At 42.5% G+C, this 22,168-nt stretch overlaps 1 protein-coding gene across 8 annotated transcripts in view; it reads left to right on the forward strand.

Moving 5' to 3' along the window:
- Positions 1-22,168, forward strand: part of CMSS1 (cms1 ribosomal small subunit homolog) — a 383,107-nt gene that overhangs the window by 334,592 nt on the left and 26,347 nt on the right. For 5 of the 8 annotated variants that reach the window (XM_030583094.1, XM_030583121.1, XM_030583148.1 and 2 more), the window contains exons 2-4: positions 7,986-8,092; positions 17,431-17,502; positions 20,394-20,523. In XM_030583094.1, coding sequence (XP_030438954.1) covers positions 7,986-8,092; positions 17,431-17,502; positions 20,394-20,523 — 309 coding nt within the window. Of the gene's footprint in view, positions 1-1,685; positions 1,811-1,853; positions 1,891-2,452; positions 2,499-7,985; positions 8,093-17,430; positions 17,503-20,393; positions 20,524-22,168 lie in introns of those variants that run through there. The other 3 variants (XM_030583084.1, XM_030583113.1, XM_030583104.1) reach the window with 3 other exon arrangements.

Here is a 22,168-nt window from a genome sequence, read left to right on the forward strand (position 1 = left end):
TGGAGTTGACGTGGTGTCACAAACAATGATAGTTTGAAGCCATCTGCTGTATTGCTGGGATATGAATGACTGTTCAGAATAGGTGCCAAGTCCAGATGTCATGTAGAATAAGAAATAGTTCATTAAAACGTACTCAAACTGGAGACATGTGCATATAGGACCTTTGTTATTGTCTTCAGAGCCTGCTCTTATTTTCATTCCAAGCTGAAAGAGGACAAGGATCTTGCATCGTAGTGTGGTCCAAAACTCAGACAGGCAGTGAACAGCTGGTGCATTGTTTGTGAGGTTATATCATGGACACCATTTGTCCGCTCTTAGATTTATGTAACCAGCAGAGTACCCGGCTAGATACAAGAGAAGGGGTATTTATGACTTACTGTTTAAGACTCTCATACTTCCCTTTCTGGATATGCGAGATTAGGATTCATAAAGAAATATTTAAAGATAGCTGTCAGGTTTCCTTGTTCCCCGTGCAGTGCCTGTTAGTTACAGTATGCAACAAGTATCCTGAGAAGCAACTGATGCATCATTTGCACAGATACACAAATATATTCCAGTACGGACTTGGATGGATTGGGTTGTGGGGTTGAACCGTTGGATGGACTGCATTAAGGGTGACCAGAGTCCTGATTTTATAGGGACAGCCCTGATTTTGGGGTCTTTTTCTTATATAGGTTCCTATTACCTCCCACTCCCTGTGCCAATTTTTCACACTTGCTGACTGGTCACCCTAACTGCATTCAAATAACCAGGCCATAGATGACGCTGCAGGGTTACAGCAGGTTGTGTAGAAGTTGGTAACCCTGTTGGGTGGTGGAACAGAGAGTGAACCTATCCCTTGCAAAAGCAGGATGCCTTATGTGGCTTGTCACTAATGCCTTCTCACTACAGCCAGGGAAGTTGCTTTCTCAGGCCTCCATCCAGGCACCCATGTCAAATATGATGAAAAGTTCTGTAAATCTTATTTCATCATATAAAAGAAAAGATTCTGCCAATCCCAAAGGGTCAGACACGTTCTCTCCCAGGATAATGAATGTTTCAGATCTTACTCAAATATGCGCTACAGCCAATTCTTATTAAGTAAATTAAAATTTATTAAAAAACAATAGAGAGAGAGAGTATGTTAGCAGATCAATATACATACAGGCATGACTTCAATTTGTTTAGGTGCAGATTCATAACAGAGATAGTGAGCTTTGTAGTTGCAAAGGGTTCTTTCAGAAATAGTTAATAGTTTGTAGTCCAATGTCCAAATATCATATTCAGGGCGTACCAGCATAACTGGGACCTCAGTCTTGCAACTCAAAATATCCTCTGATGAAACCTAAGCACATCTGAGAGGACAGAATCAGGACCCAAGGATCTTTTATACAATTTCATGTCTTTTGACAAGTTGTTGTACCTCAGAGAAGAAAAGGTAATTAGAATGACTTCGAAGGAAGTGCGGCACTGGTACTTAGCTATATGAATTAACATAAGGCTATTTGCTTGTTCCTCCATCATTCACAGAGAGATGAATACCGAGATATCTCGTGTTTACAATTCATTTAAATGATATCAGAATACAGCATAGACAGGGACTGTTGATTTCATTGTCAACTCTACTCATACATATGTAAATACACAAAAACACAAACATTATCTCCCCACATGTCTTTTTGGGGTTATTTATTTTGCAGGATGTTTAACCCTCTTTAGCCACGTGTCACAGTGCTAATGATCCATACCTATGTGACTGAAGACCATAATCCACAGGCACTTTGGAAGGAATTGAGGTTGATGGCACAGAGAAGGAAACACTCGCTCCCAGGTGGGGCTCTAAGAGGATATTATATTAGCAGGAGAACAAAGAGAGTGAGAAGTTGATGGACCGACACAGACACCTGAACTGTAAGATCTAAATGAACTTGCTTAACCTGATGAATCTACAAAATTGTACATTATCAGACTTGGCTGTTGTCCAGGGCTAGATTATATAGGACTTTATACCCTTCATTGAATTGAAATGTCTATTTTTGAGCAAACGTGTTCTATTTAAGAGTTTTTAAAATGTATCCTGTGGCTCCTTATTCTGGTCACTCCTCGTGGCCACTAAGGTTTCTCTGAGTTGTGCTATAGGAGAATAAGTCCTCCAACAAGTGTAGAGATGCCACACTTCCTGTAGACTCTAGATGCAGGCATAGGTGATGGAATTAGGGGGTGTGGCGTCACCCACTGGCTTGAAGTGGTTTCCATCATATACATTTGATTCAATGGCTCTCATCACCCCCACTATATAAATTGTTCCAGCACCAAGGGATGCAGGCTGTGGTTTCCTAGGACACTTCATACTGAGACAGAAACCCTCACTTCAGAGCACAAGGAAGCATAGGGCACAGACACAGACCAGTGGACACTGCTACTGAAAATCTGATGGTCTCAGATGCATGGAGCGCATGCACACCCCAGTGGATAGCCCAAAGGGACGATGCATCTTGAGGAACTACAATTTCTAGAAGGTAAGTAACATTAATTACATATTGCATGAAAAGTTCCACAAGCCTTAAGAAAAAGGTTAAAAGAACAGCTCTGAAACATGACAGTAAATGGTATCATTTGGAGAATAGAACCACCAACCAATTGGGTTCACTCCTTAATGAAAAAGTAGGGGGACAATGGCTGTGTATGGACCCTAAGGAGTGAACAAAAACATAAAAAGAGAACTTCCACTTGGCTTCAAAAAAGTGAACCGTTGTCTGAGATAGCAGGAGCCAAATTATTCAGCAAATTAGTTGCTTCATTTGGATTTTGGCATATCCCCTCAGATACTCAAAGCTCCAAGATCTGCACTTTCAACCCACCATTTGGCACAAACTACTTCCCAAGACACTATATTCGGCTCCAGAAGTATTTCCCCATACAGTGAGCCAGATGTGAGAGGAATTAGCAAGTGTGAAAGTGTACATTAATGATGTAATCATTTTGGGGCAGCACTGCCATTGAACATCAGGAACAACTGAAGAAAGTATTTGGAAATTGTGAGAGCTAATAACCTTAAGGTGAATAAGGCCAATTTCAAGCAATAGAAATAACATACTTGGGAGAGAGACTGACCTCCAAGGGAATCTTGCCCCGTGAATCAAAGATTGAAGCAATACTGAACATACTGAGACCTGAAGATAGAAAGATAATTCAAAGGCTGCTAGGTGTGTTGAATTATGTCAGCAAATACATGCCTACCTGTACTGCACACACAGTTCATCTAAGACATCTCATAAGGTCACCAAATGAGTGTAGATGCCTAATGTGATTTAAAGCACATTCTGATACCAGCTCCAGTGCTGCAATTTTATGACTGATTGAAAGACATTAAACTCTCCACAGACACCTTAAAAGGAGAGCTGGGAATAGTAATATTTCACTATCATGGAACTGATTGGTTGCCAGCCTCAAATGCATCTAGGGCTGTGACAGCTGCAGAGAATATATAGGTACAAATTGAAAGAGAGACATTAGATCTGGTGTATGGATGTACAAATTTTCATTACTTTCTCTGTGGTCTTATCTTCAAAGCAGAAATTGGTCACAATCCATTGATTGCAGTACACAAAAAGGGACTTGGAGAAGCATAACCAAGAATACAGTGACTTTTTGAAATTACAAAAGCATGATGTGATCCTGGAGTTCTAATCTGGATGCCACTTAGTAAGGGTAGATACATTATCAAGATCATATGTTCCATCTGACAATATACAGCCTGATGATCTGGAACAAGCAGTTAACATACATGTGAATATGATAAGTGTCACATCGTGTATTTTTAGATTAAAGATAAAATGATATAAGCAGAGATACAAGTGATAAGTAAAGGATGGAAAAAAGATTTCCCACCTGCCTATTCTCTATCAGTGATCTCAGAAGTGCTCTTGAAGGGAACACAGATCGTGGTTCCCACAGAGGTGAGAAGGGAAATATTGGAACAGATACATGAAGGGCACCTGAGAATGACCAAATCAAAAAGGGAGAAGGTTTATTGTTGCCAGAGATGAACAATGACGTTGAAGAAATGGTAAGCAGGAGTAGAACATGTCAGAAGTATAAAGATTCCCAGCTGAAAAAAACAATGGTACCGTATGAACAACTTGAGATTCTATGAGACAAAGTTGGAATTCACATGTTCATCTTGAGAAGACATGATCACATATTTATAATGGAGTACTTACCCAATTTCCCAGAAGTAAACACACTTGAAGATACCACAGCAGCACCAATAGTCAGGCATCGTAAAAATGATTTGCACATCATGGAATTTCAAGAACAATAACTGGCAATGGACCACAGTTCAAGAATAGGGATTTCCTGGACTTTGGTAAAAAGTATGGCTTTCATCATGAGACATCTAGTCCGACATATTGTAAGATCAATGGATTATCTGAATATGGACTATGTATACTGAAGAAGTTGCTCAAAAAAGCAGTGGATGCAAGAGAAGATCCATACTTAGCACTGCTCAGCTATAGCACTACATTGCTGCAACGTGGAAAGTCATCCACTGAACTCTTCTGCAACAGACATATAAATACTTGGTTATCAGGTATGGGACAATGAAAAGGATTATTAGGAAGTATTTGATAGTGAGGGGGAAAACTGGGAAAGTGCAACCAGATGAATACAATAAAGGAGCAAGACCCCCACTCCACAGTTAAAAAACAAAGTGAGAATTTGGCAAGATGGCCAGTCCAAGCTCCAGTGATCAAAGAGGAGTCACCCAACTTGTACTCAGTGATCACAGAGGAAAGCAAAATCTTACAAAGGAATTGTATGCATCTGCTCAAGATACCTGAAAACTTGGCCGAGACAAATGAAGTGAGAGAAGACATACTGGCTGGAAACAATTCACAAACTGTGATCCTGTTGTTGAGCATGAGACTGAATAGCTTGTTACAGGCAAGAACTTGCCTAAAGAGAGTTTGCAATATGGCAGATTGAGATGTGTTAGGGTTGTGTTTAAGCAACCTTAAGATTTAAGTCAGTTCAGGGGGCAGGAGCGGGCATTGGGTGCTGGCTCTGGGAAAGGGCTCAGGGCTGGGGATTGGGGTGCGGGCTTCAGCCAGGTGGCACTTACCTCGGGCGGCTCCCGGTCGTCAGCGCAGTGGGGCTAAGGCAGGCTCCCTGCCTGCTCTGGCCCCGCGCTGCTCTCAGAAGGGGCCAACACACCCCTGTGGCCCCTGGGGGGTGGCACGTGGCTCCACGCGCTGCCCCTCTCTGCAGGCACTGCCCCCGTAGCTCCCATTGGCCTCAGTTCCCCATTCCAGGCCAAAAGGAGCTGCAGGAGTGGTGCTTGCAGGCAGGAGCATCATGCAGAGTGAGACCCCTGCTATCCCCTTCCCCGAGGTGTAAGTGGCAAGCTGGCCAGTTCCGGGAGCTGTATGGGGCCGGGAAGGCAGGGTGCAAACCTGCTTTAGCAGCAGCCCCACTACACCATTGGACTTTTAGCAGCCAGAGATCATGATTGACTGGGAGTGTCTCCAGGATCAAGCAGTCAATCGCGATGGACCGGTTGGTGACCGCTGTTTTATAGTGTGTTTTTTTTAGTTCAGTCAGGAAATTTAAAACAGGGAAGATGTGCTGTAGACTAAGTCCTCCAGGGAATGGAGAGATGCCAGACTTCCTGCAGACTGTAGATACTACCTTCAATTTCCTGTGACACGCTTTTTGTTGGGGCAGAAACAGAGAAACCCAGAACAGGGCAGTTGCAGGCTGCAGCTACACAGAATAGTAGAAACTTTTCTTACTTCATTTTTGGTACATAGTTCTGCTCATAATAAAGTGTTTATCTTAACACCACTTTGGGACAAGCAGATCATTCCCGTAGGCCTTTGACTCAGTGCTCCGGGCAAGAGATGTTTTTCACCATCACTCTAGATCTGCAATATTAGGGTTTGGTTTTGTTCACTTTCCTCTTGGGATTTCAAAATCTCTTGTGATCCTTCATAGGTGGCAAATGAATGCCTGTTTTTTCTTGGCCCACATTTCTGATCTGAATAAAGTTCATTAGCATGTTGATAGGTCTCTCTCAGTGAGGGGGCCGTTGCATGTGTGGGAGAGAAAACAAATTTCCTTTTCAGTCCCCATCCTGCTTCTAGAGTGATTACAGTTTTCCATAATCAAATCTGTGTCCAATATGATTTCATGACAAATGATATCCAGTCTATTACAGTGTTTACTGATTTTTTTTCTTCCATTACTAGCTATCAAGCTCACAAACTTTAAACTCAGCAGCTTGCAAAGGATACTTACTGTAATTCAAATTCTCCAAAATGTGAGAAAGCATGGAACTTAGACTGTAATAATCTCCAGGGATAAATATGTAAAATCATTGATAACCATTATGTTATGTTAGGATTTTCCCATGTAATTCCAAATTATTGTGTTGATGTGTAGAAATCTGTTTATAAAAATCTCCAACTTCCATTGCAAAACTTTAATGTGCATTGTTGCATCTCTGGAGGAGTGAGGACTATATAGACTTTTTCATTCCAATGCTTCATTTTTCAATAAATAAATCACAGTGTGTTAGTAAGTGCCAGATACAGTTCATTGTCTCTCTCTTTTGTCTCACTTTATTAATCTCTTGAGCCTGTAAGTACTTACTGCTGGTGGTCACGCAGATTTTACATAATAGTGAATGGGCATGTCTTCTGTAGTTTAATGCTTAAAATAGCATATTGTTCACATTTTTCAAATAAAGAGAAAAATCTTTAGATGAGCTACTGCTAAGCTCAAAATGCAGGAGAGTTCAACTACTGTCAATACATATTAGGAACAGAAAAAATAAGATCCCCCAAATTATTGGATACAGAAATTGAATTTAGTCAGTTTTAATAATTAAAATTGATAGGATGAAGATTCTGATGATTAGCAGTGGAGTAACTATCGATAGTAATTTAGTCTATATCAGAAATTTTTTTGCAGTTGAATAAAAGCCCCTAAACTGCTTTCCTAGGTTAACTTGACATCTGCTTGAAATGGGAGGCTAATGTTACCTCTTTGAATGGTCTTTCTTCCCAATGCTTCCCTTAAAAAAATTTCAGAATGTTCCTTGATCCATATTGTTTTTCTCAAAACATCAGCGTTTTTTAGCTTTCTGGTCACTCTGTTTTAAGTGTGGGAATGATGACATTCCCTAACCATCACTACTAAGAATCCCATGGCCTAAAATTCTACACACAGAATTGAATATGTATATCTTTATGGAATAGAACATGTCACCAAGTTTCACATTCTTGCTTTTATAAGTAATTAATACTAACAAAGCAGTCTGGACTTTCAGCCTGAGCTGTTTTTTTCTCAAAGTGCAAATCTTGTGTCTTGGGGGAGAGGGAGGGAGTAGCTGACTTCTTCCAAGAGAAATGCCAACAAATCTACCAAGAAAGGGATGTTTTCCCAGCAGTCCTGTGGTCTAAAAATTATTATTTTCTAGCAGTAGTATTGTTGCTGGTTTGTTGATCTAGCTGTGATTTATTAGGATTGGTCCACAACTGAACGTAGGGAATCTTGGGCCATGGATCAGGGTCATGCATTTACTTGTCTTGAAATAAATCTGAGCAATGTAACTAAACTTATAGAACTGTAGTTAATAAACAGTGAATGAATATGTTTTTGGCATTTTGCTGAATGAGACTGAGATTTCTTGGAGAGATTGTAAATTACTATTAATAATACTGCAGGTAGCAGGTTATTCACTGAATTCCACAAAGACAGGAAAACAGATTGTTTTATAGAGCAGAGGATTGAAAATATTAAGAGTGACTATGGAAGTAATCCTCAGTCACTTGTATTTTGGAACTATGTTACTTGCTGGTGAAGTTGTTTCTTGTAAATAAACTGGGCATGATGTTACAATGACCCCCTCCCCAATAGAAGTTATTATCACTATTGTTGTACATTTTTCTAACGGAAAGTTTAGAGGTGTGTTTAAAAAAAAACTGCATTTTTTTTCTCAGATCCTTCTGATGATGAAGAAATGGAAAAATCAACCAACACAAGTAAACCAGTACAGCCTGACTCAGACTCCGGGTCCAAACCTGCTACAGCAAAGAAAAGAAAACAGGTTGGTAAGATTTGTGACTGTATTGATCCTAGAGATAATAATACATAATGAAATCAGGCTTTTCACCCTAAATAAATGGTGCATTTCTCCACTTACTGTCCTGATCTCTTGCTTAGTACTGCTGTGTTGCCTGCATTATTTGGAAACGATTAGGTTCCAGTCTTAAGAGATTTCAGTCATAACTTTAGTCTCATTTTATATAGGTACAATAGGGCGCAGAGCCCATCTCTTTCTCCAGGCTTGAGTAAGGTGACTGTGCAGTGGTGAAGGGCTAAGTGATGTGCCAGTCTTTTAATGTTGACATTGCCTGAAGATTCTTATATTTTATTATTTAAATACTGTACAGCACCGAGAGAGACAACCAGAACCTTCCCTCATTGAAATGGCCCTTAGACTGGAGTGAGGAATGATTGGGTTCCAGATGATGGACATTGTTAGAGCCTAGTTTTGCAAAATGTAAAGCACCTTCAACTCCCACCGAAACCAGTAGGAACTGAGGACGCTCAGCACCTCACCAGATGTGCGTAATAATAAACAATGCAGCAAGCTCACTGACTAAACTGGCAAGTAGGCAGCAAGAAGATTCATCCATAACACACTATGGAGTTTAAAAGGTTTCTTAGTATTGTTGCCTTCAAGGTATCATACACTGGAGTGACCTGGATGGATATAAGGGATTAGGAATGAGATAAGAATCTTTCTGCTTTAGGTCATCGATTTTCAATGTGGCCCAGGTCAGTAGTAGCTAGAAGTTCTAGCTGTATGATGGCTACCAGTAAAATAGGTGAAATAAGCTTGTAGTATCATTCCAGCTTGTGATGGACAAGTGTCAGAAACACCATTGGCATTTATTGCCACCATTTTTTATGGTCTCTGCAGAGTCACCAAGGACTGAATGGGCCATGGACAGTGAACTTCTGTCCACCTCCTGGTCATGATGGGGGCTCTGTGGCTGAGTAATGTGTGGGAGGCTTATGCTACCAGTGCCCATCCAGTGCCCATAAACAGAGGAGTTCAAGGCTGTTAGTACAGCAAATTTTGCCACCACCAACTACAGTTCAACATTTAAAATGAAAGAACAGTCATTGCAAAGAATAAGCTTCTGTACATGTAACACTGCCTCCTAGTGGAGGGAATTAGACTGCTTAACTGTAGCTTAGGACAAGGGTTCGTAACGGGGCCTGTGAACCCTTTTGGGGGGCCAGGGGCCCCTGAGGCTAAAACCCAGAGCCCAAGCCCTATCCCGCAGGACTGAAGCGAGGACCACAGTTGAAGCCTTGATCCCTGGCGCCCCCCTCACCCCCCCGGGGCTGAAGCCAGGAGCAGCAGGGCTGAATCCCTGAGTCCTGGTGTTCCCCACGGGGCAGCAGCCCTGAGCAAATGGGCAGAGTTGGGAGGCACAGGGTTGTTGCCCTCCCCCTCAACTACGCTGCAAGAGCAGGGCAGTCCCAGGGCAGCTCCACTCACCCCTCTCCACCTCCTAAGGAGCGCTTAAAGACGATAAATTAATTGCGGAGAAACTAAATAGATTCTTTGCTTCAGTCTTCACGGCTGAGGATGTTAGGGAAATTGGCAAACCTGAGCCGGCTTTTGTAGCTGACAAATCTGAGGAACTGTCATAGACTGAAGTGTCACTAGAGGAGGTTTTGGAATTAATTGATAAACTCAACATTAACAAGTCACCGGGACCAGATGGCATTCACCCAAGAGTTCTGAAAGAACTCAAATGTGAAGTTGCGGAACTATTAACTAAGGTTTGTAACCTGTCCTTTAAATTGGATTCGGTACCCAGTGACTGGAAGTTAGTTAATGTAACGCCAATATTTAAAAAGGGCTCTAAAGGTGATCCTGGCAATTACAGAGCGGTAAGTCTAACGTCGGTACCAGGCAAATTAGTCGAAACAATAGTTAAGAATAAAATTGTCAGACACGTAGAAAAACATAAACTGTTGAGCGATAGTCAACATGGTTTCTGTAAAGGAAAATCGTGTCTTACTAATCTATTAGAGTTCTTTGAAGGGGTCAACAAACATGTGGACAAGGGGGATCCAGTGGACATAGTGTACTTAGATTTCCAGAAAGCCTTTGACAAGGTCCCTCACCAAAGGGTCCTACGTAAATTAAGCTGTCATGGGATAAAAGGGAAGGTCCTTTCATGGATTGAGAACTGGTTAAAAGATAGGGAACAAAGGGTAGGAATTAATGGTAAATTCTCAGAATGGAGAGGGGTAACTAGTGATGTTCCCCAATGGTCATCCTAGGACCAATTCTATTCAATTTATTCATAAATGACCTGGAGAAAGGGGTAAAAAGTGAGTTGGCAAAGTTTGCAGATGATACTAAACTACTCAAGATAGTTAAGACCAAGGCAGATTGTGAAGAACTTCAAAAAGATCTCACAAAACTAAGTGATTGGGCAACAAAATGGCAAATGAAATTGAATGCGGATAAATGTAAAGTAATGCACATTGGAAAAAATAACCCCAACTATACATACAATATGATGGGGGCTAATTTAGCTACAACGAGTCAGGAAAAAGATCTTGACGTCATCGTGGATAGTTCTCTGAAGATGTCCACGCAGCCTGCAGAGGCAGTCAAAACAGCAAACAGGATGTTAGGAATCATTAAAAAGGGGATAGAGAATAAGACTGAGAATATATTATTGCCCTTATATAAATCCATGGTATGCCCATATCTCAAATACTATGTACAGATGTGATCTCCTCACCTCAAAAAAGATATTCTAGCACTAGAAAAGGTTCAGAAAAGGGCAACTAAAATGATTAGGGTTTTGGAGAGGGTCCCATATGAGAAAAGATTAAAGAGGCTAGGCCTCTTCAGCTTGGAAAAGAGGAGACTAAGAGGGGATATGATAGAAGTATATAAAATCATGAGTGATGTGGAGAAAGTGGATAAGGAAAAGTTATTTACTTATTCCCATAATACAAGAACTAGGGGTCACCAAATGAAATTAATAGGTAGCAGGTTTAAAACAAATAAAACGAAGTTCTTCACACAGTGCACAGTCAGCTTGTGTATCTCCTTACCTGAGGAGGTTGTGAAGGCTGGGACTATAACAATGTTTAAAAGGGAACTGGATAAATTCATGGTGGCCAAGTCCATTAATGGCTGTTAGCCAGGAAGGGTAAAGAATGGTGTCCCTAGCCTCTGTTCATCAGAGGATGGAGATGGATGGCAGGAGAGAGATCACTTGATCATTGCCTATTAGGTTCACTCCCTCTGGGGCACCTGGCATTGGCCACTATCGGTAGACAGATACTGGGCTAGATGGACCTTTGGTCTGACCCAGTACGGCCATTCTTATGTTCTTATGTTCCTCTCCCTGCCCCCTGGCCAGTCGGAGGCGGGAAGCCGGAACCGGGCATGGGCAGTGCAAGGCAGCTCTTGCTCTCACTGGTGCCATGGAGCAGGCAGCTACAGCATTCCCTCGTCTCCTGCTGCTGCAGGGGGTTGAAGCTCGCAGCTCCCTTTGTTCACGCAGCCGGTAGGAGCCGCCTAGGCAGGAGGACCCGGTTCCGCGACTAGCAGAGCCCTTGAGGAACAGGAACCGCAGGGGAGTTTTCTCAGCACATAGCCCCTAGCTACCTCCTCCCCGCACCCTGAGCTACCCCCCCACCTGCACACAGCCCCAAGCTACACCCCCCATCTGCACATAGCCCCAAGCTACACCCTCCCATCTGCACACAGCCGCTAGCTACCTCCTCCCTGCACCCTGAGCTACCCCCAACCTGCACACAGCCCCTAGCTACCCCCTCTCTGCACCCCGAGCTACCCCCCTGGCTGCACACAGCCCCTAGCTAACCTTCTCCCTCACCCCCCCGACCTGCACACAGTCCCTAGCTACCTCCCGTCTGCACCCCGAGCTAATCTCCGGGCCTGCACACAGCCTCTAGTTACCCCCCTCTCTGCACCCCGAGCTACCCCCCCCCCACCCACACACAGCCCCTAGCTACCCCTCTTCCGGCCCCTTGAACTGTTTTCAAACTTTTTGAGCAGAGCCCCCCTACTTTTGAGTTATAATTTTTGGTTGCCCCCTCCCCCAACCCAGTTGCCCCCCTTCCCCAACTAATAGGTGGCCTGCTGAGGTGAGTCGAGGTGGAGGTGGCACTCCCTCCAGGGACCCTGCCGTGCAGAGTTGGCTTGAGCCCCGATGGCCCCTGTCCATCCAAAACAGAAGTCAAATTACACTCGTGCCTGAGCTCCCGCCCCCTGTCCCCCCCATCCCCTGCTGCACCCTGGAGTTTTTATAGCATGTTGTAGGGGGCCTCGGAAAGAAAAAGATTGAGAACCCCTGGCCCAGGACATGTGCTGCTAACAGAGATCTTTGTTTAGTTTAAGGAGTAGAAGCCTGGATTTTGGAGCAGGAGGGCTCTGAGTTTTAGCCCCACAACAGCTGTGACGCTCCATGTGGCAATGGTGTGCGGCATCATGAGGCCACAAATTCATTACAGTATCACACAGCTCTTTTCTTGCAAAAAGGTTTGCTAATCAATATTTTTACAGAGGTGCCTATAATTTTAATGTTTGTATTTCACTTGAATCTGGCATTTCTGGTGCATATTAAATTGCAGATTTAATCCACTTCACTCCTGTCTAATCCACAGTCCAGAAGCTATTTTGTTGTGGCCTTGGTGTATGGAAACCAGTCAGGAGAGAAATGAATGGAATTAACAACATATATATTTTCAGTCCACAGACGATTTTGATAGTTTAATTAATTCTTAGACTGCAGACCCACAATGAAAAGAACAATTTGTCTCCATTTTAAAGCAGTTGGTTGAAATGTTTATTTTGTCAGTAACTCCCAAATTCAGTGGATGGCCTAATTGGAATGTAAACTTTCACTCTCTCTCTCTCTCAGACACAAGAATGTTTTCACTTTACATTTTGGTTTTTCAGTAACTTGGCGACATGCGAAGAGCTGTTGCATTAGAAACATAACACAGGAAACATTTTATGTTCTGTCTGTGATTAACAAACATGGAATTCATGGCAATTTATTTCATAAATCAAAGGTCTCAGCACAAATTTCCTGTTTTTCTGCATTTTTTAAACTTCTGTGTAAAAATAGCACAAAAATATGCAGAGTACATGGAGCTAGGTCAAAATCAGTGGGTAGTCTGCACAGTACAATTCAGAAGAAAAAATGCAAATAATTTTTTTTAAAGGCGATTTGCAAAAAGCTGCTGAATGAGCAAGAGTAGGAGAAAACTTGCAGAAGGATCTGAAGCTCGGTCTAGATAAGATGCTTAAACTACTGAAGTTTCCAAACCATCAACAAAGGACACACACAAACTTACAACCATTCACTGTACAGTAATTAGATTTATCCAAACATCTCAGTTATTTGTGGTGTGGAGTTGTTGTGTTGGAATAAATTATACTTGTATTCCTGGGCTCATCAGCTCACCAAGCCTACACTGCTCCTCTAGCAAAGGAGTCTTGTGCATCTAAGTGGAACAAAATAGTCAATGAGTCTAGGCTATTTTCAGTGGAAAATCATTAAAAATAGTGGTTCTGTGCACATGTTACAGGGAAGACTAGCAATGGAGAGAGAAGCTATTGTCCATACTGTGACAGATATGGCCATTTCCTGCAATATCCTGGACAAACCTTACTGAATTAAGTTTACGTATCTTGGGAGTCGTATTAAAAATGCAAATGTTTATGTATCACTGTGGGATTGTATATACCGTATATACTCATTCATAAGCCGAATTTTTTTTAGTAAAAAAGGGAAGCACCAGAGAAGGGGGTCGGCTTATGAACAAGTATAGAGAGGGAGAGGTGGGACGCAGCCCCTCCCCCCAACAGAGGGAGCAAGGAGAGGCAGCGCAGCCAGAAGGGAAGAGGCAGGGCCAGAGTCTCTCTGCTTCTAGCCACGCTGCTCTCTCCCAGCCTCTGAAGCAGCTGCAGCTCTGAGACTGGCAGGCTTCAGCTGTGCTGCTCGGCCCCGTCCCCCAGAGCAGGCTGTGGCCACGCTGCCCAGCCCATCGGAGCAGCTCCAGCCAGGCCAGAGACATCCTCCTCTGGCCCTCCCCAGATAAGGTGGGAAGGAGTGGGATGGGGAGAGTGTGGGGGTCCTGGGCTAGGGGTGGGGTCATGTGGGGAGGTGGTCAGGGGTTACTCCCCTGACTTCCAGCTTCTCCCCCCCAAAAAAATTTCCCCACCAGTTGCTGTCCCGGCCCATCAGGGTAAGCAGCTGATGCCCTGAGACACTTTGTTTACTTAGGTTTACCTCCGTGCCTGCGGACACTCAAGGTAAACAAACCATCTTGGCTCACCAGTGGCTTATCCTCATGGTCCGGTAGCCAAAGTTTGTTGACCCTGAATTATAGTGTCGGCTTATGAACGGGTTATAAAATTTTTCCATTTTTACTTATCCATCTTGGGGGGATCGGCTTATAAACGAACCGGCTTATGATCGAGTCTATACGGCACATCTCTAAAGAGGAGGCGTGACTTAATGTCAATGCTGGGAAATTGTTATGAGAGCTTCAAAGGGCTCTGAACAATGGGCCAAAAAGAATGAATTTTTAGTTGAGTGGGTTTTGTAGGAAATACTGCGGAGAAGGGAAATGCAAATTCCCACCTTCGGATACAACCTTTTGAAGCTACGACCCTAGGAGAAACTCCTCGTCTGCTGATTAACTGTTCCCATGGTCCCAATATGAAAGACCCAAAGTGTATAATGGAGTGACTCACAGATTCATGGGTGTTCTTGTTCTGAGCAAAAGGTGTTATGAACCTGTTACTACAGGAAAACTTGTGTGTTTTTGAAGGACTGACTCCTACCAGAACCCTTCTGGAGTTAGGGCAATCCATAGGCACCAACTTCCCCACTGCCTAGTGGGTGCTCGCTCCTCCTCTCCCCGGCTCTGCTCCATCCCAACTCTTCCCGCCCCTGCACCACCCTTGCCCCACTCCCATTTCACCCCTTCCCCAAAGTCCCCACCCCATCCCGCTTTTCCCCACCACACCATGCCTCTTTCCTGTCCCCATTCCACCCTCTTCCCCCAAGTCCCTGCCCCTGTCCTTCCTCTTCTCATCCTCCTCCCCTGAGCACACCGTATCTCCGCTCCTCCCGCTCCTTCCCGGAAAGTCCTAAGTGCTGCCAAACAGCGGTTAGGTGACAGGGGGGTGGAAAGCACTGGGAGGGAGGAGTAAGAGTGGGGACACGGCGCGCTCGGGGGGGAGAAGGAGGCGAGGAGGGGGGAGCTTGGCTGCCGATGGGTGCGGAGCACCTGCTTATTTTTCCCCAAGGGTGCTCTAGCCCCGGAGCACCCATGGAGTCGGCACCTATGGAGTGATCTCTGGTAAGCTTATTAGCATGTGTGTAGGTTCTTTTATTGTTTTAATATGTTTTTTCTCTAATGTTTTCAATAAGACTAGCTTAAGAATAAATGTGCTTGCTCATGAAGAGCTTTGTGGTATCTTCTACCTGTGGACAATTACATTCCTCTAAGGAGAAGGCAAAGCAGGCTGCTTAGTCAGTCTGACTTGCTGGAGAATTCACAGTGTGGGCAAGGAACTGTGCAGCCTGGAAAACCCCCAGTCAGAAGGGAAAGAGACTGGAACTGAGAAGCTGGGAGCCTAAAATTGGTGCTCTTGCTTCATCACAAGGGGAAATACAGGTGCACTTACCCTGAGCTATGACACATACATCTTGAGGGAGGAGAGAAAAACAAGAAACTTATCACACTGGTTTGGGCCAGCAAGGTAGAATCAGTCTTGTGGGTGGGGTGTATATGGGAGTCTGGACAAGAAGAGAAAAACTTACACAGGGAGGTGAGTTGCCTGGGCATTATATTTGTACAGAATCTAGCACAATGGTCCCCTGATCCTGGAGGTGCTACCACAATAGAAGTAACTTATAGCAATAACTGTTTGCAATGTTGTTGTAGCGCAGTTGGTCCCAGGATATGAGAGAGATGAAGTAGGTGATGTAATAGCTGTTATTGGACCAACTTCTGTTGGTGGAAGTTACAAGCTTTTGAGATACACAGAGCTTCCACCAACAGAACTTGTTCCAATAAAAGATATTATCTCACCTACCTTGTCTCTCTTACAACAGTGATAACAGCACAGACAATGGATCCAAAACTTTGTGACCTGCTGGATTGAGATGAAAGAGGTGGGGAATGGACGAGACAGAGATTTCCATTTGCTGGCTCCATTTATAATCTCAGTCAGAGTTAGGAAAATGGTTTGACTTTAATTTAGTAGTTTAAAACATGCTGCCCATGCAGGGAGGGATAGCTCAGTGCTTTGAGCATTAGCCTGCTAAACCCAGGGTTGAGTTCAATCCTTGAGGATGCCATTTAGGGATCTGGGGATTAGCCCTGCTTTGAGCAGGGGGTTGGACTAGATGACCTCCTGAGGTCCCTTCCAACCCTGATATTCTATGAAATGAGAGTCATACTCATGGTGGCAGGTTTTAGGGGCTGTTAGAACTAAGCCCCATTAATAATACCCAGCTAGCAGGTACACCTGCAGTTCTCAAACTGTTGTATATGTACCACTAATGGTACATGAGCTGTCCCTATATTTAATTTTCCTGTGACCTCTGGACATGATCTCTCTAGTTTGCCACCTTTACAAACTGAATGCTCATATACTGATCATCCTAAATACATACAAGTGGGGAGAAATGAACCAAAGAGACATTTCATGGACTAAAAAGCCAATCTTCATGGTATTAAATGAAGAACAGCATAGAACAAAATTTGAAAACATCTCTTGAAAGATGTTACATTATAAACATAAAAGAAAGGAAATCAGACATATAGAAGAATCATTATTTCCAGTTATTTTCTCCTATCTGTATGATATAGGTCACCAGCTGGTTGGTTAGGTTGTACCCAATTATTACAAAGTCCTGTTTGGCAAAGTTAGAATGAGTTCTTTTTGCGGATACAGACTAACACGGCTGCTACTCTGAAACCTGTTAGAATGATTATCTCACACAATAATAGAGATTCGCTTTTTCCTTCTGATTTTTTGTTGTTGTATTAAACATGCTGTATATTGGATGATAAAGATGTGCCTATGACTCGTATATTTCAGGTTTCTGTACTTTTTTTCTGTTCTCTGTTACACCAGTGTGAATATGAAGTAGTTCCAGAAGTTACTTCAGATTTACACAGCTGTAACAGAGTAGAGTTTTACCCCAGACCTGTACATATTATTTTTTTCCTCTATCAGTATCTGAATCTTTGTACCTAACTTCTTCCCCCATACCATCATGTTCTGTGGTGTTTTGGGGTAATAATATCTCTCATGATGAATCTCTTCTTACATCATCTGCTTTGCAGCCTGCAGAATGTTTTCTAACGCGTCCTGAGGAAAAAGAAGAACACACTGTGAAGGTGAAAAGGAGAAGGAAGGTATTGGAAACTCCCCCTCCACCCTCTGCCCAACTAAAAGTTCAACACAAATGGTTTTTGGGGCTGGATGGGTGCAGTTGCTTTTATAAGACATGTCAGCTTCAGGATAGCACAATGCCAGTGGTGTCCTTTAAAGGGTTTTAGAAGCTTGTTTCCCTTGGTGTAGTGTATTGGGACCATAACATTGCAGCCAGTTTTATGAAAAAGAGTAAATCAACTCTGTCTTAGAAGAGAAACCTTTCTCAACTCCAGTCAAGTACCTGCTTCATACCTATGTACCCAACTGCAACCTGGTGTCCAGAGCTGATTAGAAGAGCTTAATGCAGGGATTGAAAGAGTATTAGGGGGAGATAGAATCACCCCATCCCATCCTTTCAGCCAGGCCACAACAGTTACTGCATTTCATGGGCAGTAGTGATTTGGTCTCTTTTCTACCCACAGTTTAGCTACTGGGGTCCTTGTTCTGTATTGATCTTCTGACCATGACTATGCCTGCCCCCAGAGGCACCCTTCACAGTCCTGGTGGAGATTATATTGCACAAAGTGTGTTGTCTTTCTGAACAGACAAAAATGCTTAGCTTTCTCACAGAGCAGGTACGCAGGGTTTTAATTTCATGTTAGATCTTGTACACACCCCAGTGGATGGGAGGATTTTGCCTTAGATGCAGGTCTGGCGTTAATAACCATCTCACTTTCTTTGCAGCCAAAACAGATGCATCCCATGATGAAAATGGGTGACTAGACCTAAAATAAACCTCCAGTTTTCATGCAAACAGTAGAGGCTTAGTTAGATCTTTTTTTTCCAGTGGTAATATGCCATTAAGTCTGTGCACATAACCTGTCAAGTAATTATCATGAAGAATTTATTATACTGTACTACCATATAGGTCCCAAACTAATTACTCTCTTTTATAAATAAATAAATAAAATAAAACCCTTTGCTCCTTAAGCATCTGGAATGAATTGGAAGAAAAATAATAAAACTTCCTATGTGAAGAACATTTTCCCATAGGTCTCCTCGAAGAAAAAGAGTATGATCAGGTGTCCTTGCACTGACTGTTATGGAATTTCTCATTAACATCAGCATCTTCCTCAAGAGAACCATAATTTTCCAGAAGGAATTGAGTGAGTCAGTGAATGATGCAATGAGCCAGTGAAACGGCAATTATCTTGTGATACTAAGCAGAATGAGTCTTGTTGATCTTGGGTTATTATCTGTTCGATAATTACTCTCTATAAAACATCTCCAGAAAGTGGCCCAGCTTGCAGTCATTACACAGCAGGAAAATTTGACTGAATCAGGATGGAACTTGGTACTGCTGTTCACTGAGTGAAATAGACACTGTAAGGGCGTGCGCCAAAGTCCGCTGCAAATGCTCCCAGTGCTTTCTAAAGGTTCTGGTTCAGGGCCTAAATGTTTTGGGACTGGGCAAAAAATTTTCAAGACCTTTCATAGGGCCAGGTTATGATCTCTGTAGTCCCATTGGGGAGCAGTTAGCTGGGCTCGCTTAAGCAAGTAACATGTTACTAACAGGAAAAAGGAGTTCACAGTCTGGCTTTTAGAGTTGTCCATATTTTAATACCCTCTGTCATGCCAAGCTGCCTTCTCCGCTTGAAAAGCTCTTGTTTTTAAAAGAAGTAAGGTCATTTAAATAAAGAGGGACCCATGTTCTCTTCCCTTGTCATTCATTTAATTAATCAATTTAGAAAGTCCAATTATGACTTAAAAGCATGGCAAAACTCTGACTCATTTCAGTGGGATTAAGATCAAGCCCTAAATGAGGGCTTCATTTATAAAATATCATTTCCATGATTGCTGGTTAAAAGTAGGCTGCTCAGAATTTTTTTTAAAAAGTTTGTCACTCTCCTTTATGATGTATGAAAATGGTCTCAAAGTGACTATGTATAATATTGCTTTTGAAATGTCAGCTGCTGATATTCCTTGTGCTGTACAATCCAGCATCCCTGCTCCTGTCTCCCAGTTGGAGACTGAAAACTATACCTCAGGTTTCAGTCTCCTGAGATATCACCATCCAAGTCCTAGAAAGATCTTGCCAAAATCCTCCAACAAACAGATGGAAATGAGGACCTGGTATTCTTGATGTGGTGGCCAACCCTCCAGGATTGGCCCAGAGTCTCCAGGAATTAAAGATTAATTTTTAATTACAGATTATGTCATGTGATGAAATTCCAGAAATACACCCAACCAAAACTGGCAACCTTAATTCTTGATATTTTTACAGCAGTATTGTCAACCCCAATCATTCAAAAATCATGAACTAGCCCCCCCAGAATCATGATCAGTTTAAAAGCAGGAACATTTCAAATAAATCTTGGGGTTTTTTTTCTTTGCCTGTTGATTTTTAGCTGCTAGGGTGTTCTCTAGTCATGTTTCCAAACTGTTCTATGCAATCAAGAAGGCTGCAAGCTTACCTTTTAAAATTTAAACAAGAGCTGAGATTCTTCAGTAATATCTTGACTCCTGTAGCTAGAACTTTAAGAAAAACACACATTATTGTAATATTTGTAATAGATTTGAGAGACTTGGCAACACTGCTAAAGTTATAATTTAAAAAACCTATCACCCAACTCCTCCTCCAATACAACCTTTGAGAAAATGCCAGTATTGCCGAGTGCATAACAGAGGTACACAGTAAAGATGTTTTGGTTTTTACTTCACAGTGCATTTTCACAGGCTGCGGACCCAGTTCTGAAATTTTCACTCCCAATGAAGCAACTGGAGTTTTGCCCACTTATATGGACTTTAGGACTGAGTTTCAGCTGTATAAGATTATGAAGCAACATACTCTTACAGATTGTCATTGGATTGTCAAATAGCAAACACCATACTGAAAATGCCTTACATCTCCTTTTTTTACTTTTGTTTGTAGAAGAAAATGTCTGATATTCTTGCAAAATCATCTCCAAAACCAGGTGTCCCTGAAGACCTACAAAAGCTACTTAATCAACACTTCAGTACTAACCGTTCAGTGATTGAACTAGAAGAGTTAAAACTGCCAGGTAAAATGTGCTGTATCAGAGAGATGTCTTGTGCATTTCCTTCTGCATGGGGGATGGGGATTCATCTGTTTTAGGAACTAAAAGATTTCTTAATCCAGATCTCCTGAGTTTTGTGGGGTTTTATGAGAATTTTTTCTTGTAGTGTATTGCTGTGCTGTTTGAGTTGTGAATTCTTTTGAAATAAGTAAGTGGGTTTGTTTTCTGAATGGTGCAGTTAAGGAAACGAAAGGAAGCATTGTTTCAACGTATCCAGTCATTGCAGAACATTAATTTCAGGAAGTTTTTTTTTTTGATAGAAGTGTGGGGATTTCTAAGTAATGGTTTCCAAGTTACTGAGAGCCAGGAAAATTGGTCTTATTCCTGTGGTTAGTGTAGCTGTACTCAGACATTTAAGATAAGGCTTCACCTGAGCTGAAATGAATTCTAAAGACGGAAGAATAGTCAGACACCATTCTGAATTAGTTACAGAATGCTGTCTACACTGCTCTTATCACCTGTTGGCTTTTTGGTGAGCTGTATGAAATGAGCTGTCAGCTTTAGTCCAGACCTAGTGGACAGATTTTGTACCAAAACTGGCTGCTTGTTGGCAGTCTGACTGTAGAGAGACTGGTGAGCCCAGTGATAAAATGAGCAGGGCATGGAGACTGAACTCCCATCTCACCCCATTAAAGGTTTGAGGGGAAGAGGAAACTGCACTGCTGTGCATTCTGTTCTATGAATAAAGTGGAATTAGTTTTCCAGTGCTGTCAATGTGAAGGGGAAAAGGGGGGGTTGTAATAAAAATCCACTTTTCCATGCTGTCAAAGTGGAGGGAGAGGGGGCTTATAATAAAAATCATTACAATTTTATTTTTGGTTTAGACAGAGAGGCCTTTCCCCCCCTGTAGCTTACCTTAACCCCTAAAAACTTTATCCTAAAAAATTTAATGATTCCTTATTTTGAGCTCAAGTTGTAGCATTAATTCTTCTTGTTGGGTTATATAAGAAGATACTCTGAGCTCCTATTTATTGATATTGGATACTTAGAGTCAAAAGGGCCGCAACAAGTCTGTTGGCTCTTGTTTTACTCATTGATACTCACTGAACTCTTTGTGCCCTGAGCCCCCACTACGATCCTTTCAGCCAAGCTGCACTCTGTTTTTGACTGTTCAAAGCTTGTCTTTCTAGATAACTGCACTCTCTTCCCAGCTTCATGCAGACATGTGATCCTAGACTGACCCTCCTTTCTTTCTCTAGGGTTTGCTTAGCTTTCTTCTTGAATCAAGGGAGAGTTTTGCCATCCTGCCGCGTTGCATCCTAAAAACCAGAGAAGTCTCTTCCATTCTCTGTATTGCTATGAAGCACTTAAATTTTATACTTCTGAACCCATAAGGTTTTGTGCAAATAACAATAGTCTGTTGCTTTCCTATTAAGAAAGGCCTTTAGGCTAGTGAAGCGACCCATTTCCATATGGATTGGGTCTTGGGTTGTTTTTTTCTTTCTTTTCTTGAAGGGGGAATTGGAAGCCTACAAATCCAAAGGGATTGGTAGCTTCTGTAGCTGTCAAGTCATTCATATCAACTTACTGGGCAGAATAGAGGGCAACGACTTGAAGTTGTTTAGTCGTGTTAGCAAAATACTAAACATAGATGTTCGGGTTTGAGCCA

This window comes from Gopherus evgoodei, chromosome 1 (genome assembly GCF_007399415.2).
Source record: "Gopherus evgoodei ecotype Sinaloan lineage chromosome 1, rGopEvg1_v1.p, whole genome shotgun sequence".
NCBI classification, from domain to species: domain Eukaryota; kingdom Metazoa; phylum Chordata; order Testudines; family Testudinidae; genus Gopherus; species Gopherus evgoodei.